Source organism: Elephas maximus, chromosome 18, assembly GCF_024166365.1.
Source record: "Elephas maximus indicus isolate mEleMax1 chromosome 18, mEleMax1 primary haplotype, whole genome shotgun sequence".
In the NCBI taxonomy this organism is placed as follows: Eukaryota; Metazoa; Chordata; class Mammalia; order Proboscidea; family Elephantidae; genus Elephas; species Elephas maximus.
The window spans coordinates 25,042,763-25,056,211 of record NC_064836.1 but is presented as its reverse complement, the minus strand read 5'-3'; the positions used below and the strand labels follow the sequence as shown (position 1 = coordinate 25,056,211).

Sequence of the window (13,449 nt, the reverse complement as noted above, 5' to 3'; positions counted from 1 at the left end):
CCCTCTGTATTTGAAAAGGAGGGGCATTAAGGTGGAGCATTTTCCCGAGTGCACCATCCTCACTAAGGGATTTAGTTAACCCTTAGTCAAGACATTGTAAATATCTTAAGGCGTTATTACCTTTGTTTAAGAAACTTGAGGGTGAGCGGGCATACCGCCTGACTCCTATTAAACTCGTTTTAGAAACCTGACTTGTAGACTCACCTGCCTTTTTGAATAGGTGCCAGCTCGAATAGACAGGGCTCACGGAATTGCCAGTCAAAGGTAAGGTGTCTCCGGAGGCCTGCAGGTGGCGTAAAAGAAGAGCGGAGCTGGACACCCTGCTTGGGCCACCCCCCTGATATGGAATATTTAAGGATACGTGTGTGTGGGGGGCGGGGGGAGTAATAAGGGTGCGGAGTGGGGTGGATAGGTAAGAGAAATATGCCTGGTTTTAAGAAACAGCTTTTTACAATCAGAATTTTTTTTACAGTGAGTAAGTCAGTGGAGTCATGCTCCTTATCTGCAAGGGTGAGTGGAAGTGCTGACAATTGAGAATGTGGAGTGCTCTCAAGTGCCAACTGGCCTTTTGGAGAGAAAACTTGATGTTTGGAGCACTTACTGCCTTTTCTAAATTAAAGGTGGTGGGGGTGGCGGTAAGAGAAAGTGGATGGACTATGAACATTGATGCTGGAAAAGCAACTCCCAAGTGTGCAGTTTGTTGATAACAGGGGAAAAAAAAATCAGCCTCAAATGCCAGCAGTGCTTTTATTTATCTATTTTTTTATGTATGCTTCTTTTTAATTCTGAGATGTTTTTAAGAGAGAAATTAATGGGGCCACCAAGAGTTTTCAGGGAATGAATTTTACAAAAATCTAAGTGTTTTTAAATATTGCAGTTATTTACTTACATATGCTGTATATGAGAAAAGTCCTTAGAATTATAGCAAGGAGAAAGAAAGAATATCCAGGAATGAAATTTTCACAGTTCTCTAAATTCTCCCATTTCTCCTCTTGTCCATTTTTCTTTTTTTTTTTTTTTTTTCCCCTCCTTCATCCACCCCTTCCATCTTGACCCACCAAACCAAACTCCTTGCTGCCGAGTTGATTCCAACTCACAGCGACCCTTTAGGGCAGAGTAGAACTACCCCATAGGGTTTCCAAGGAGTAGTTAGTGGATTTGAACTGCCAACCTTTTGGTTAGCAGCTGAGCTCTTAACCACTGCGCCACCACGGCTCCCCTTGGCCCACAGTCCTCCTTAACTCACCATTGTATTAGAAATAGGTTTTGCTATTCTGAAAAAAGAACATTTTACTGTACTTTTGTGCTAGTGGTTGCTTTTGGTGTATCTTTAAGCGCTAAACAGGTAATTCATGGAAGTATTTTAATTGATAAAATGACGCCTAGGCTCCGAGGGAGATGGAATGGATGGTATAGGAGGACGGCATGCAGAGGCTGCCTGCATAGTCCCCAGAACTCTATTGGAGATCATAACATGCCTCAGTAATCGCCTGAATCTGAACGTACAACTTTAGGAGTTGATGTAAGTGACTTTGCGCATGAATTTTGGAACTCAACTATTTCTCAATGGAAATTTCTTCAATTAAGCCATTTGTTTATATTGCTTTTATAATAATGAAAGCTAACATTTATTGTGTACATTCTGTGTGTGAGACCTTTTTCTAAGTGTCTGGTGTGCTTATGGGTAAGATCCATTTTAGAGATGAGGAAACTGAGGCACAGAGAGGTAAAGTAACCTGCCCAGATCACTCAGATGATAAAATTGAGCTAGGATGCAAACCCAGGCAGTTTGTTTCAAAATTTGCTTATGTAATCACTGTACATGAGAGGAGGGAGCCCTGGTGGCTTAGAGATTAAAGTGCTTGGCTGCTAACTGAAAGGTCAGTGGCTCAAACCTACCAGCCTGTCTGTGGGAGACAGATGTGACAGTCTGCTTCAGTGAAGATTTTCAGTCTTGGAAACCGCATGGGGCAGTTCTACTCTGTCCTGTAGGGTCACTATGAGTTGGAATCGACTCGAATGCAGTGGGTTTGGGTACGTAACAGTAATGTAGAGTTTATTATGTATGCCATGTATATGTTGCAAGACTAATTCTCCCAACATATATGCCATCTGTAGATTATCAATCCAGTTGCCATTGTGTAGATTTCCACTCATGAGGACCCCATGACTTTTCAGAGTAGGACTGCACTCCAAAGGGTTTTCAGTAGCTGTGACCTTTTGGAGGTGGATTGCCAGGCCTTTTTTCCAACACAACTCTGGGTGGATTTAAACTGCCAACCTTTCAGTTAGTTGTGTCACCCAGGGGCTTTATATATATGTGTGTGTGTGTGTGTGTGTGTGTGTATTGTGTATGTCTATATATATATACACACACACAAATACATACATGTACACGCATACAAATATGTATATATATGAGTGTATAAATGAATGAGTATCTAAATGTGTATATATAAATATATATACACAAATATATATAAATATATACACAAATATATATAAATGTATGTATAAATAGGTACCTGTATCTGTGTAAGTGCATCTTTATCAGTGTGAGCGCGTCTCCCTCCGTGCGGCGCCTCTCTCCCTCCGTGCGGCGCCTCTCTCTGCCTCCGTGCGGCGCCTCTCTCCCTCCGTGCGGCGCCTCTCTCCCTCCGTGTGAGCGCCTCCCGCTCCGTGCGAGCGCCTCTCCCTCTGTGTGAGCATATCTATATATGGCGGACACAATTCAATCCATCATAACCAGGCTTTTCCTATTTCTGGGAAATGAGCAACCAAACACAGGTACCAATGGCAGATAACAGGCAGGTGAGGTAAACAAGAGAGGTAACACCTGAGCTTGCAACGTGTGGATGAGATGATTCCCTTTGTCGAATAAGGGACCAGTGCACGGCACGTCCTGGAGCAAATTCCCTTCAAGCATGACTGCTTTAATATCCCAAACAGAGGTGGACAGTGTTGTGGCTGTTTTCCCAGTGAAGACCCTGAAATGTGGAGGAGTTAAGGGACTTTTCTAAAGTCAAACACTAGTGAATGGAGGATCCAGGCCTCCGTCCTTCACTCACCATTTGTCTTTCAAAGTTGTTGTGTACACTCCCCTAAATACCAGGGATAAACCAGGATTGGGGTTCACGCTGCGGAGGACACTGTATGATGTGCCCGGATGGTGTTGGCCAGTGTCCTAGTCATGTAGTGCTGCTTTAACAGAAATACCACAAGTGGATGGCTTTAAGAAACAAAAGTTTATTTCTTCACAGTAAAGTAGGTTAAAGTCCAAATTCAGGGCATCAGCTCCAGGGGAAGTCCTTCTCATCAATTTTCCCCGGACTAGGAGCTTCTCCACACAAGGACTCTGGGTCTGAGGGATACACTCTGCTCCCAGCACTGCTTGCTTGGTGGTATGAGGTCTTTAGGTCTCTGCTTGCTTCCCTTTCATTTTATCTCTGTGAGATAAAAGGTGGTGCAGGTCACACCCCAGGGAAATTCCCTTTACATTGGATCAGGGATGTGACCTTAGTAAGTGTAAGTAATGTGACCTTACAATCCCACCCTAATCCTCTTTAACATGAAATTACAATCACAAAATGGAGGACAACCACACAATACTGGGCATCATGGCCCAGCCAAATTGATACTCACGTTTTTGGGGGGACACAATTCAATCCATGATAGCCAGAAACCTTCTGGGACACATCATTCCTGAAAACTCAGAGACACTTGGAATAAAATCAAACCTGAGAACTTGTAGAAGAAAGCACTGGGCTGGGAAGGAATATTGGTGAGTTCCCACAAGTTTCCGAGTTGGGAATCAGAGCTACTGAGAGGAAAGGGCTGGAGATGTCAGGCCACGGACACCTGAATTTGAGGAGTTACGCAGAGATGGGAGGGGAAGAACTTGACAATTTTGAGGAAAGAGCAGAGATGTCCAGTCCCCTGATTCTCATCTCTTCATCTTGATCGTTTTCCCCAACAGTCTCTCTTACTTGCCAAGGTCTCCATCCAGATCCCAACTGGAAACTTCCCAGCACCTGAAGCAGCTCACAGGCAGCAAATGCCATGTTACAGGAAGACCCACTGCTCGGAACATGGGGTCTGTGCAAGTGCCCGAGCAGCAGGATGACTGATGCCTCAGCCCTTCTCAGCCCATCCTACTGTGCTCACATCTAGCCCTGCACACCCCAGGCATCCCAGGCCTGCTATAAACCTCATCACATCTCTGCTTCTCCAGGGCTTTATTGTTGTCATGTAAGGTAGGTTTCCTCTTGTTTTTAAGGACCTGTTTTGAATACAAGACTACATCTAGATCGATTTAATCCTAGAATTTCAGTCATTGTTTGGGAAGGAGAGAAAAGAGTGCTTCTAGGATGCTCCTTGGAAGAGCCCGAAGGCACTGGAGGTCAGTTGCCTTCACCACAGGAGGATGGACCACCCCACTCCTGCTGGATCAGATTCTTTCCTGCACAGAAATAAGGTAAAGGGACTACAATTCTCCCTGACTACTTTCATAGCTCTTATACACACGATTAAAAGGACTTCTCATAAATATGTTTTCTGCACATTCCATCTCCTCCTATCATCAGGATTCAGAAATAGCAGACTACTATGGCTTATTTAATAGTGCTCCTGAGAATTAATGATGCCTTTTTCTAGAGTGAATGCAGAGAAACAGCTATGTCCCCGAGAAGCCACGTCTTAATCCTGTCAGGCCAAATCAACTACACACGAAAAGCCCTGGGTGTGCTGAGGATCATTGAAGATCTGTTGTCTGGCATCTTTCTAGGAAACAGAAAAACAGCACCTTAAACAAAAGCACAGTCTCCAGTCTCAACTGTAGAAACAATAGTTAATGACCAATAAGGCAGAAAGGTTGAAATCCAAATTCCATTAGTAGATTATTAAGAGAGAGGGAGATTGATAGGATACCCACAGAAAGCTCCCCAAGCCAAGCCAGGGCTTCTGAGAAATGGATGTTGAAATTGATCACTGGCGATTTATCAGTGAGCTGTGAGAGGCCAAAGCCAGACTGTCCCCAAGAGCATTCTGAGGACACCAGTTAAGGCTGGAAGAAAGAATTGGTCAGTCATGTGTGGATCAGGAAAACAGGGGACACCTGTATCTTTTACTTTTCACAGCACCACAATCCATCCAGCAGCAGAGGAGAACAAGAGAGAAGCAATGAGAATCCCTTCCAACAAAACTATCTTTAATCCCAATTAACAGAGGACTATTCTGTAAAGTAAAGTAAAGCTACCGTTCTTCATTTCCCACCCTGGAAGTACATGTGCACCCTGCCCAGTGTTTGGCCTCCCTCTCTGTCCTCCTCGTATCTGTACTACAGCCAAGAAATAGCACTGGGATAGGGGAGGGTCTTTAGCGTGATGAGGAGAAGGGGGTTGATAGTCCAAATCTGTGGAGGGGTCTCCAATTTGAGGGTTTGACACATGGAAGAGGAGAGCTTGCTATTGGCTGAAATGCCACCTTACTTTTCTCGCAAGTTGAGGTGTCACACTTTCTTTTCAGAGGCATTGAGGGTTGGACCTCACTGCTGACCAAGGGTTGCCTCCCAGAGACCCCAAGGTCAGCCCCTGAGTAGGGCCTCTTGGCAGCAAGTGATGGGGCTCTAACTTGAGCTGGGATCTTAGACTTGGTAGCTGTATGTCCAGGTTGGCTAAGACTCACTGTCTCAGGAGCTAGGGGCTGGGACGCTTGCCAGGTGCCCCGAACTCCATGGTGCAGAATGCCGGAGGCAGGCAGAGGACTCTTGGAAAGACCCCAGGGCAGTAAGCTTTGTTGAGGTGCCAAGAGAAAGTCAAGGCTGGGGAGATCCTCCTCTTCCTTCTCTGTTTCTTCCCTGGACCCTTCTCCTTTCCCAGGTGATTCACTAATAGGAGAGGTTTCTAAGAACATTAAGGATTCTCTAGTTCCCAATTTCGGGGAGGTGTTACTGGAACGCTGATGAGGAGAAGTTAATTGTTCAGACTTAGGTTTCTTTGACTTTGGACTCCACATAAAGTGAGCAAGTTCTTTTGGCTTAGACAGGTTACTGTCTCTTCTACAGTCTTTCGGCAGGTCATCTGCATTCAGCCTTCTTGTGCCCGTTTTCTTGCTGATCCCTAGCTGAAGACCATGGTTATCTGTGCTCCCTGAGTCTTGACTGGTGTCATACTCTGTACAGAGTGACTCCATGGGTGGCATACCATAAATTGGGGGTGCCTCCACACCCACTTCTCCTTTCAATTCCAGTAGCCGCTTCTCTACCAGCTGAAAGGAAGGAAAATGTGTAATTACTGATTCTGTACAGGTTGTGAGAACACATGGATGAGCTGGTGGTGGAGAGCATGATATTGGGACAGGAATCAGGGAAGTCAGTGAAATGAGTGTGGTTCAATAACAGTACTGCAGCTCTACTTGTCCATCCTCCTGTGTGGTTTTCCCAGCCACAATTCCTTACCGCTCCTCCTCTCAGCCACTCCATTGTCTCCTACCTCCTGGTTCTGCACCTGCTTCCACACGTGGAGCTGACCTTCCCCAGAAGCTGTGCAGCCGAGGCACTGTTAGGTTAGGTGAAATCTTGTGGGTTTCGTGGTATTATTTTCCCTTCCTCCTCTGGTTTACCTGGGTGAGAGTGAGCCCTTCTTCTTCCTCCAGCTTCTGTGTTAAGGACATGAGATCTATCTGTGATTCTGGTGATAATAACATTTCCAGGAATTGAGGGTGAATAACTGCTTCTGCCTGATAACAGAAGGAGGAGGCATGTGAACATCCTTGACAAGGAGTAACCAGTGATTCAGAGGCTCTCAAAGACAATCATCCTCTCCTTGAATGTGCATCCGATGGTGTATTAAAACATCACCACCTCAACCTACACATAGGCAAACACACGCACACGCACAGACACATACACACACACGAGAAAAAAGGCACAGGGTAAAAAAGATCACAGGGTAAGGAATGAAGCTTAATTACAATGTCCGGGGCCAAACTCCAGATGTTTGGTGGATGCAATGCCAAACTTACAGAACCCACGGATACCAAACCTCGAGTCCCAGCTCACCTTGGTAATAAATTCTTCCTGTGAACACAGCTTGTCAATGTAGCTCAGGAGTCCTGGGTCTGGGTACATCCCAGTGTCTTCCTGTTGTTGCTCATATTCCTCTTCTTCATGTTTTGCATCTGGCTCCACAGTGGCCGAATGGGCAGGTCCAAGCAGACCTTCCATGATTTCGACATACTCTTTCACAGCTTTAGGAGGGATCTCATTGGGTTGCTTGGCCTCCCAAGGGCACTGGGGTCTATGTTGCTGCTGGTTGAGGGGCTGCACCTTGGGATCTCCCTTCCTTGGGACGAACACTAAAGGAGAGGTTAGAAAGAAGGAGGTAAATTTGGCAGAACATTCCAGGCCATTTGACCTGTTACGGATTGAGTTGTGTCCCCACAAAATGTGTGTCAACTTGGCTAGGCCGTGATTCCCAGTATTGTGTGGTTATCCACCCTGTTTTGATCGGATGTGATTTTCCTATGTGTTGTAAATCCTAGCCTCTACAATGTTAATGAGGCAGGTTTAGATGCAGTTGTGTAAATGAGGCAAGACTCAATCTGCAGGATTAGGCTATATCTTGATTCAATCTCTTTTGTAATATAAAAGAAAGAAGCCAGTAGAGAGGAGAGAAACTTTATGTGGCCCAGAAAGAAATTCCCAGAGTAGAGCCCGTCCTTTGGACTCCCGGTTCCTGTGCTAAGAAGCTCCTAGATCAGGGGAAGATTGATGACAATGCCTTCCACTGGAACCAAAAGAGAAAAAGCCTTCCCTGGGAGTTTCGTACCCAGATTTTGGAGTTTTAGCCTCTTAGACTGTGAGAGAATGAATTTAGCCACTTAGACTGTGAGAGAATGAAATACCACAAGCCATTCACTTGTGGTATATCTGTTCTACCAACACTAGATAACTAAGACACCACTCAAACATACGTTGGAAGGGCAGATTTTTTGGAGAGCCTAAAATGGTTCCTGGTGAGATGGGCACACCCGAAGCCACAAGAACCGTGAGAGGAGATGTAATAGGTAGAATGTCCAAGAGAATCATCCTGTGAGGAAACTTGGAACTATTGCTTTTTCAAGAAGTCCTTTCATTGAGACCCACGTTTTAGGCTGATTAGATATTGGATCTCATCTTTGATAATCTGTGTGATCTTTGATAATCTGTGTGAGACAGTAGTTATAAAACTTGACCGCCTCATTACTAGTGTGTAACGAAGTGTAGCTGAGAGCCCAGGCTTCCGTCAGGCTCTACTGATAGAAATAGCCGTTGCCCCCCCTTGAAAGGGAAGTACCCCATGTGAAGACAATGCCTTCTCCAAACATGGCTAGGCTCTACATTCCTCCTTTGATCCCCTGGACCTTAGCTCCTGTTGAAATTGGTTAGCCATACCTGGGTGCTGGCCAGCCACAGTGGATGAAGGCTTCTGAGGATCAAGATGCCTTGAAACTGGAGGAGGCAGGCACACGGACACATTCCTCTGCTGCAACTTCTGAATCTGTAACTCCTCCTCTGCTTCAAACTCCATGAACCTGACAAGGGTGGAGGAGGCACGGGCCCTGCTGAGAAGAAGGCAAGGCACACCAGGAGCCCCAGCACCGGGCAACAGTCGATTGTAGGGCAGCAGAGAGTGCCTTCAGTGACCCGGCAAGGTGCTGAGTAAGTCCATTTCCCAGGAGGGAGTTTCTCTCTGTGGCACACACACACAGTTTGGGGGCTCCTTACGTGTTCACATCATCCCTTCACCTGTAGCATAACTCATCATAACTTAGGAAGGGTGTGAAAGAAGTGAGCCATGCCTTCTTGGAAGCTCCTCCTGACAGAGCCATGGTGCTCACTTCCTTTCCACACCCTTAGCACCTGATGGCACACCGCAACTCCGACAGTGGCTGGTTGATTTCAATCAGAACTATGTGACACACGGCAGGACCCCACTTAGGTACATCCTGCTTCAAGACTCTCCTGCCCTTTCCTAACATACACACATTAGAGCTGACAGCTTGAGCCTGGTATGGGATGAAGTTGATTGCAGATAACACCATGGACTAGATCCTAGATTCCCCGTCCTGGTGTCAGGCTTTGAGCCCATGAGCTATTAACCAAGGAGACAAGTGATCCGAGATATATTGGGAAGAAGGTGGAATCTAAGGTTTCAGGAAAGCTTCAGATCCTATGATGATTTTTTTAAAACCAAGGAGGGAAAGGCAATAAGGGTGATAGACACGTCCACAGGTTGACTTGAGATATTGCCGTCCCCTGAACAAAGCTTTCCAGCCTGGGCCATTCTTGGATGGCTACAGAACAGTTTTGTGCCAGTTGTCATGTGGAAGGTTGGTCCCAAATTTCCTGTCAGGTATATGGACACTGAGGCAAGGAGGAACCTGTGTGGTACAGCGTATCCCCTCACTGCAGAGTGTCTACGGCTTGGAATTTATCCCCATTGGTAGCCACAGTGTTTATCCCCATTCCATCTTAACGCTCTCAATATCGAGACATCCACAAATAATATGTAGAAGGGGTGCATTTCTTGAAGGAGGTAGGACAGAATTCCAAGCAGTGAATGTGATGGTAGACACTGAGGGTACAGAGGGATCATCGGGGAACTAGGAGCCCTGTCCAAGCGCACACCTCCTCCTCCTCACAACATCCCCTCCGACTTGTACCAACACAGGCAGGCAGCAGCCACTCTCAACCCACCCTCCTCATTCAGACCCCATCACTCGGTGCCCATAGAGCTGGGATGCCATGAACTCACTTTTCTGCCATCTCGTAGAAGATCATCCGGTCAAAGTTGCTTTTGTGCTCCCATTCCTGCACAGACCGCCACAGTCCCTCCTCCAGGGTCATGGTGGGCTTCAGTCGGGCCAGGGATCGAAGGACTGGGCTAAAACCACATGCTTGTTTGTAACTTCCTACAAGTACGTATTCTATCCCCATCTTGACCCCACCCCTACACATATCCCCTGCCCATCATCACATCTGTCTTGCTATTTCTCTGTGTCAAATCCCTCTTCCAGTGTTTGAGATTTCAAGTGTTTTTTTGCCTCCAGGATACCAGTGGCAGGGCAACTACACTAAGATACACACTCCCAGGAGGAACAGCCCAAAGAAAAGAATGTGCTATGAGTCCGTAGGACTGTGGGCAGAACGACCTGGCAGAGCACCTTAAAATCTACTCTAAGATCAAGTCCAAGGGTCCCATGAATGAACATTTTCGCCAGCTCCCAGATGACTTTTGAGTAGAGGTTCTGCTCTTTGGTGAACACAGCCCTAGAACCTCAGGGTGTGAAGAGCAGGAGTTCTGCCCAGAAACAAAGGTGAGGGCAGCCCGTGGTGACTGAGAGAGACTTCTGCTATCTGGAGTTTGGAAAATCATAAGTCATACTGCCCAACTGCATTTGAGACTATGATCAAACGGAACACAGCTGTTTTGGAATGCAGGGAATCCCTAAGACTGCTTGAAAGTTGGCTTTGTTGGACTTTGTCTTTATTCCCGTGAGGTTGGGGGCGGGGGGTAGATGCCATCGATCTTTCAGCCATTTGGGGGCAAGTTGTGTGTGGAAAATCATCCTTTGGATTGTGATAAGAGTTTGTTATTGGTTGACCCAAAATAACTGTGGGGAGCCCAGGGTTGATAGATGTAGGGTCTGCTGTGAAAAGACAAATCTTCCCACATGACTAATCAGTCTGCCTTCCATTCACAGAAGCCCATGACCGTGGACTTCATGGCTAATTTCCAATCATACACACTGAAACTAGGACATTTTTGCTTTCGTGGGTACTTTTCTTGGACTACGTTGCCTTTCCTTCATGCCAGTGACAAGAATGGACATCATGTAATGAGGCAGCGCAAGTGTCAGGCACTCTCTGAGCACTCCTTATATTAGCTCATGTCATCTTCTTAGCTGTCCTCTGAATTAATTGTAATTGTTTCCTTATTTGATGAGATACTGGAGGGTGGAGATGTATAATGACCTGGTCAGTATTACAAGTCCAGCTAGGGCAGAGCCCAAGCCCGTCAGCACTCTATGTATACTCTACCACCTCCCTGTTCTAACTGGAATTCTCCAGAGGAATGAGGGTGGGAGTGTATTTCAAATGATTGTTGTAGGCCCTGCCCGTCTCCCTCCTCACCTGGATTTGAAATGGCACTGGCCTACATATGGTCAACTCCTATGCTGGAAAGTAAAGACCAGCAGAGGAATGTGGTATTGGTAGTCTGAGACCAAAATTCACATCATGGCTCTGTACTTTATCAAAGTGTTTAGTCTCCTATAAATAATTATTAGGGTAATGATTCCAGCATACAGATTGGCTTCACGTACAGGGTGGCCAGCATCAATTGGGATAAGGCACGTGAAATTGTTGTACATGGGGAAGATTGGTTAATATTATTGGGAATGTGTCTTATAACATATCCCATCACCCTCGTGATTTTCTTTCAAATGTTCCTAAAGAGCCTAACTCCCATCGTGTCTCTCCCAGCTCTCTTTATTTGAATCAAACCAAAGCAAACCCGTTGCCGTCAAGTCGATTCCGACTCATAGTGACCCTGTAGGGCAGGGTAGAACTGCCTCATAGAGTTTCCAAGGAGCGCCTGGTGGATTCGAACTGCCAGCCCTTGGGTTAGCAGTTGTAGCACTTAACCACTACGCCACCATGGCTTCCCTTTATTTGAAAGCTGCAGGATAATCTCAGGGGTCCCCCCTGACTAGGGCACTCACATGAGAAAGCAGGAAAGAGCTTCTGTATCAGGACTTTGGGGATGGTGCCTCCGGGCCAGGGACTTGAAGCATTGCCAACATCGGTAGTTCTGGTAAACACTCTTAGGGTTACAGGAGGAGTCATGCAGCGAAGGCCTGGATTGGGTGGTGGCCAGGCTCTCCTCCCCAGAAGAACCATGTTGATCTGACCAAGCCTTCACTTGGGGGAAAAAGGAGGCCAGCTGGGCAGCTGGTGGTGGAGCTTGAAGAGAAGGAGCTGAGGACCAACCTCCCCTGTAAGCCAGAGTACCCACAACAGAAGTGACAGGAATCATCTGCTCCACAGCAGATGCTTCCCCAGTTGGAGGTGGAGCATGCTCAACTGCCCCACCGGGAGCCCCCGGGGTACTCCAATTGAGTGGGGTCTGAGCCATGACAAAGGTCTGAGTTCCAGGGAGCTTTTCTGATCTCCCTTCTATCCTGAGTTGGAGAATGACCTTGCCAGGCTGGGCCCCACTGGGGCCAGAGTCCCCAACACCTGGCACCAGCAGTGTCCCAGGGAAAGCAGAGAGCCCCAGAGGGGTTGCAGGAGGGCATGATGAAGTCGTGCAGGGTAGTGGGTGTGGTTCCCAGGGTGTTCGGTGTGGGGGTCCGAGACTGGGTTGGGGAAAGGGCAGTGCAGTGGAAGGAGACATGGAGGCACCAGGATTCGTGGTCATATTCGGTTCCAGCACTGGAGTTGCTGTTGAGACAAAGGAAAAGGGCGAATGGAGAAGGATGAGAGGCAATCAGATGTTGGGTCATGTGAATTCCCTGCCTGGTCACTGGGAATCAGTGCCATGAATCTCAAGTGATGAGTGGCAGTATGGAATGGGGAAATGGTGAATATTGCAAAAGCCTCTGGAGTGAATTTTCTCCAGTTGAGAAGTTTCCCAGTAGAGAACTTGGGAGCAGTTCAACCAGGCTCCTGGGCCTCTGTGTACCAAGAAGTAAGAGGGCCAAGCTGTCGCTGACTCTCAGAGCCTGTTTCAGGAATCCCTGGCAGACACCCTGCCATCCTCATATGGTGTTTTCAACACACGGAACGGGGTTGATATCCACTCTGTCTGAAATGCCCCCAGCAGGCCTCAATAGCAGGGAAGGGGCCTTCTAAGTGAAAGACATCCTCCAGACTTTCTTGAAGGAGTGAGTCTTCAAAAGAGTGGTTTCCCCGTTTCCTACCTAGCGTTTCTTTTCGTGACACACATTAGAAAACCCCTTTCCTTTTTTCCCCATCCTCCTGTCTCATTTTTCCAATCTGCCTCTTGATCCTCCCCAGGTGGGATGTCCTTGGCAGTGTCAGGGGTCCAGTCCTTACTCCTGTTCAGAGAGCTTCTCCCCAAGGGAAGCGTCAAATTTGAATTTCCAAAGGTTGAAGGGGTGGCAGGGACCTGATAACACACCCCCTCCGCACCATCTTACCTCCTGCTGAAGTCCTCTCCACAGGCCTGGACACTGACCACAACTGTGTGGCAGCCTTCAGCCCTCAGTCCCGTCCTGGACTCAGAGCGTGACCTGGCTCCAACAGATGCTCAGAGATCCAAGGAAAGGAGGGAGAAGTTTGAATCTAAACAGGAGTAGAACGTAGGACTCAAGACATTCTACAGTGGGGGAGGGGCGGAGGGCAGGTTGGGACGAGGAGACATACCATGAAGGGGACCTGACAGG

The 13,449-nt window shown here is 47.2% G+C and overlaps 2 protein-coding genes across 3 annotated transcripts in view; one reads left to right on the top strand and one right to left on the bottom strand.

Moving 5' to 3' along the window:
- LOC126061822 (NUT family member 2D-like) overlaps positions 1–13,449 on the top strand; it is a 215,289-nt gene that overhangs the window by 34,837 nt on the left and 167,003 nt on the right. The window lies entirely within an intron of this gene.
- On the bottom strand, positions 3,388–10,023 carry LOC126061821 (NUT family member 2D-like). 2 transcript variants are annotated; one of them, XM_049858634.1, is made up of 4 exons: positions 9,795–10,023; positions 8,432–8,571; positions 7,058–7,353; positions 3,388–3,446 (listed from the first exon to the last, which is right to left on the bottom strand). In XM_049858634.1, the coding sequence occupies exons 1-4, from the start codon at positions 9,995–9,997 to the stop codon at positions 3,441–3,443; spliced, it is 645 nt and encodes a 214-aa protein (XP_049714591.1). In that variant the 5' UTR covers positions 9,998–10,023; the 3' UTR covers positions 3,388–3,440. The 2 variants fall into 2 exon arrangements, with proteins under 2 accessions (XP_049714591.1, XP_049714590.1); XM_049858633.1 differs by lacking the exon at positions 3,388–3,446 and adding an exon at positions 6,257–6,735.

Bases quoted from the DNA above. Each gene is read 5' to 3' on its own strand.
- LOC126061821 (XM_049858633.1), bottom strand. From the start codon at position 9,997: ATGTGTAGGGGTGGGGTCAAGATGGGGATAGAATACGTACTTGTAGGA. The intron at 8,572-9,794 runs GTGAGTTCATGG...CACCCTTGTCAG, and splicing joins TTCTACGAGATGGCAGAAAA to GTTCATGGAGTTTGAAGCAG. The intron at 6,736-7,057 runs GTGAGCTGGGAC...TTCTGTTATCAG, and splicing joins AGGAAGAATTTATTACCAAG to GCAGAAGCAGTTATTCACCC.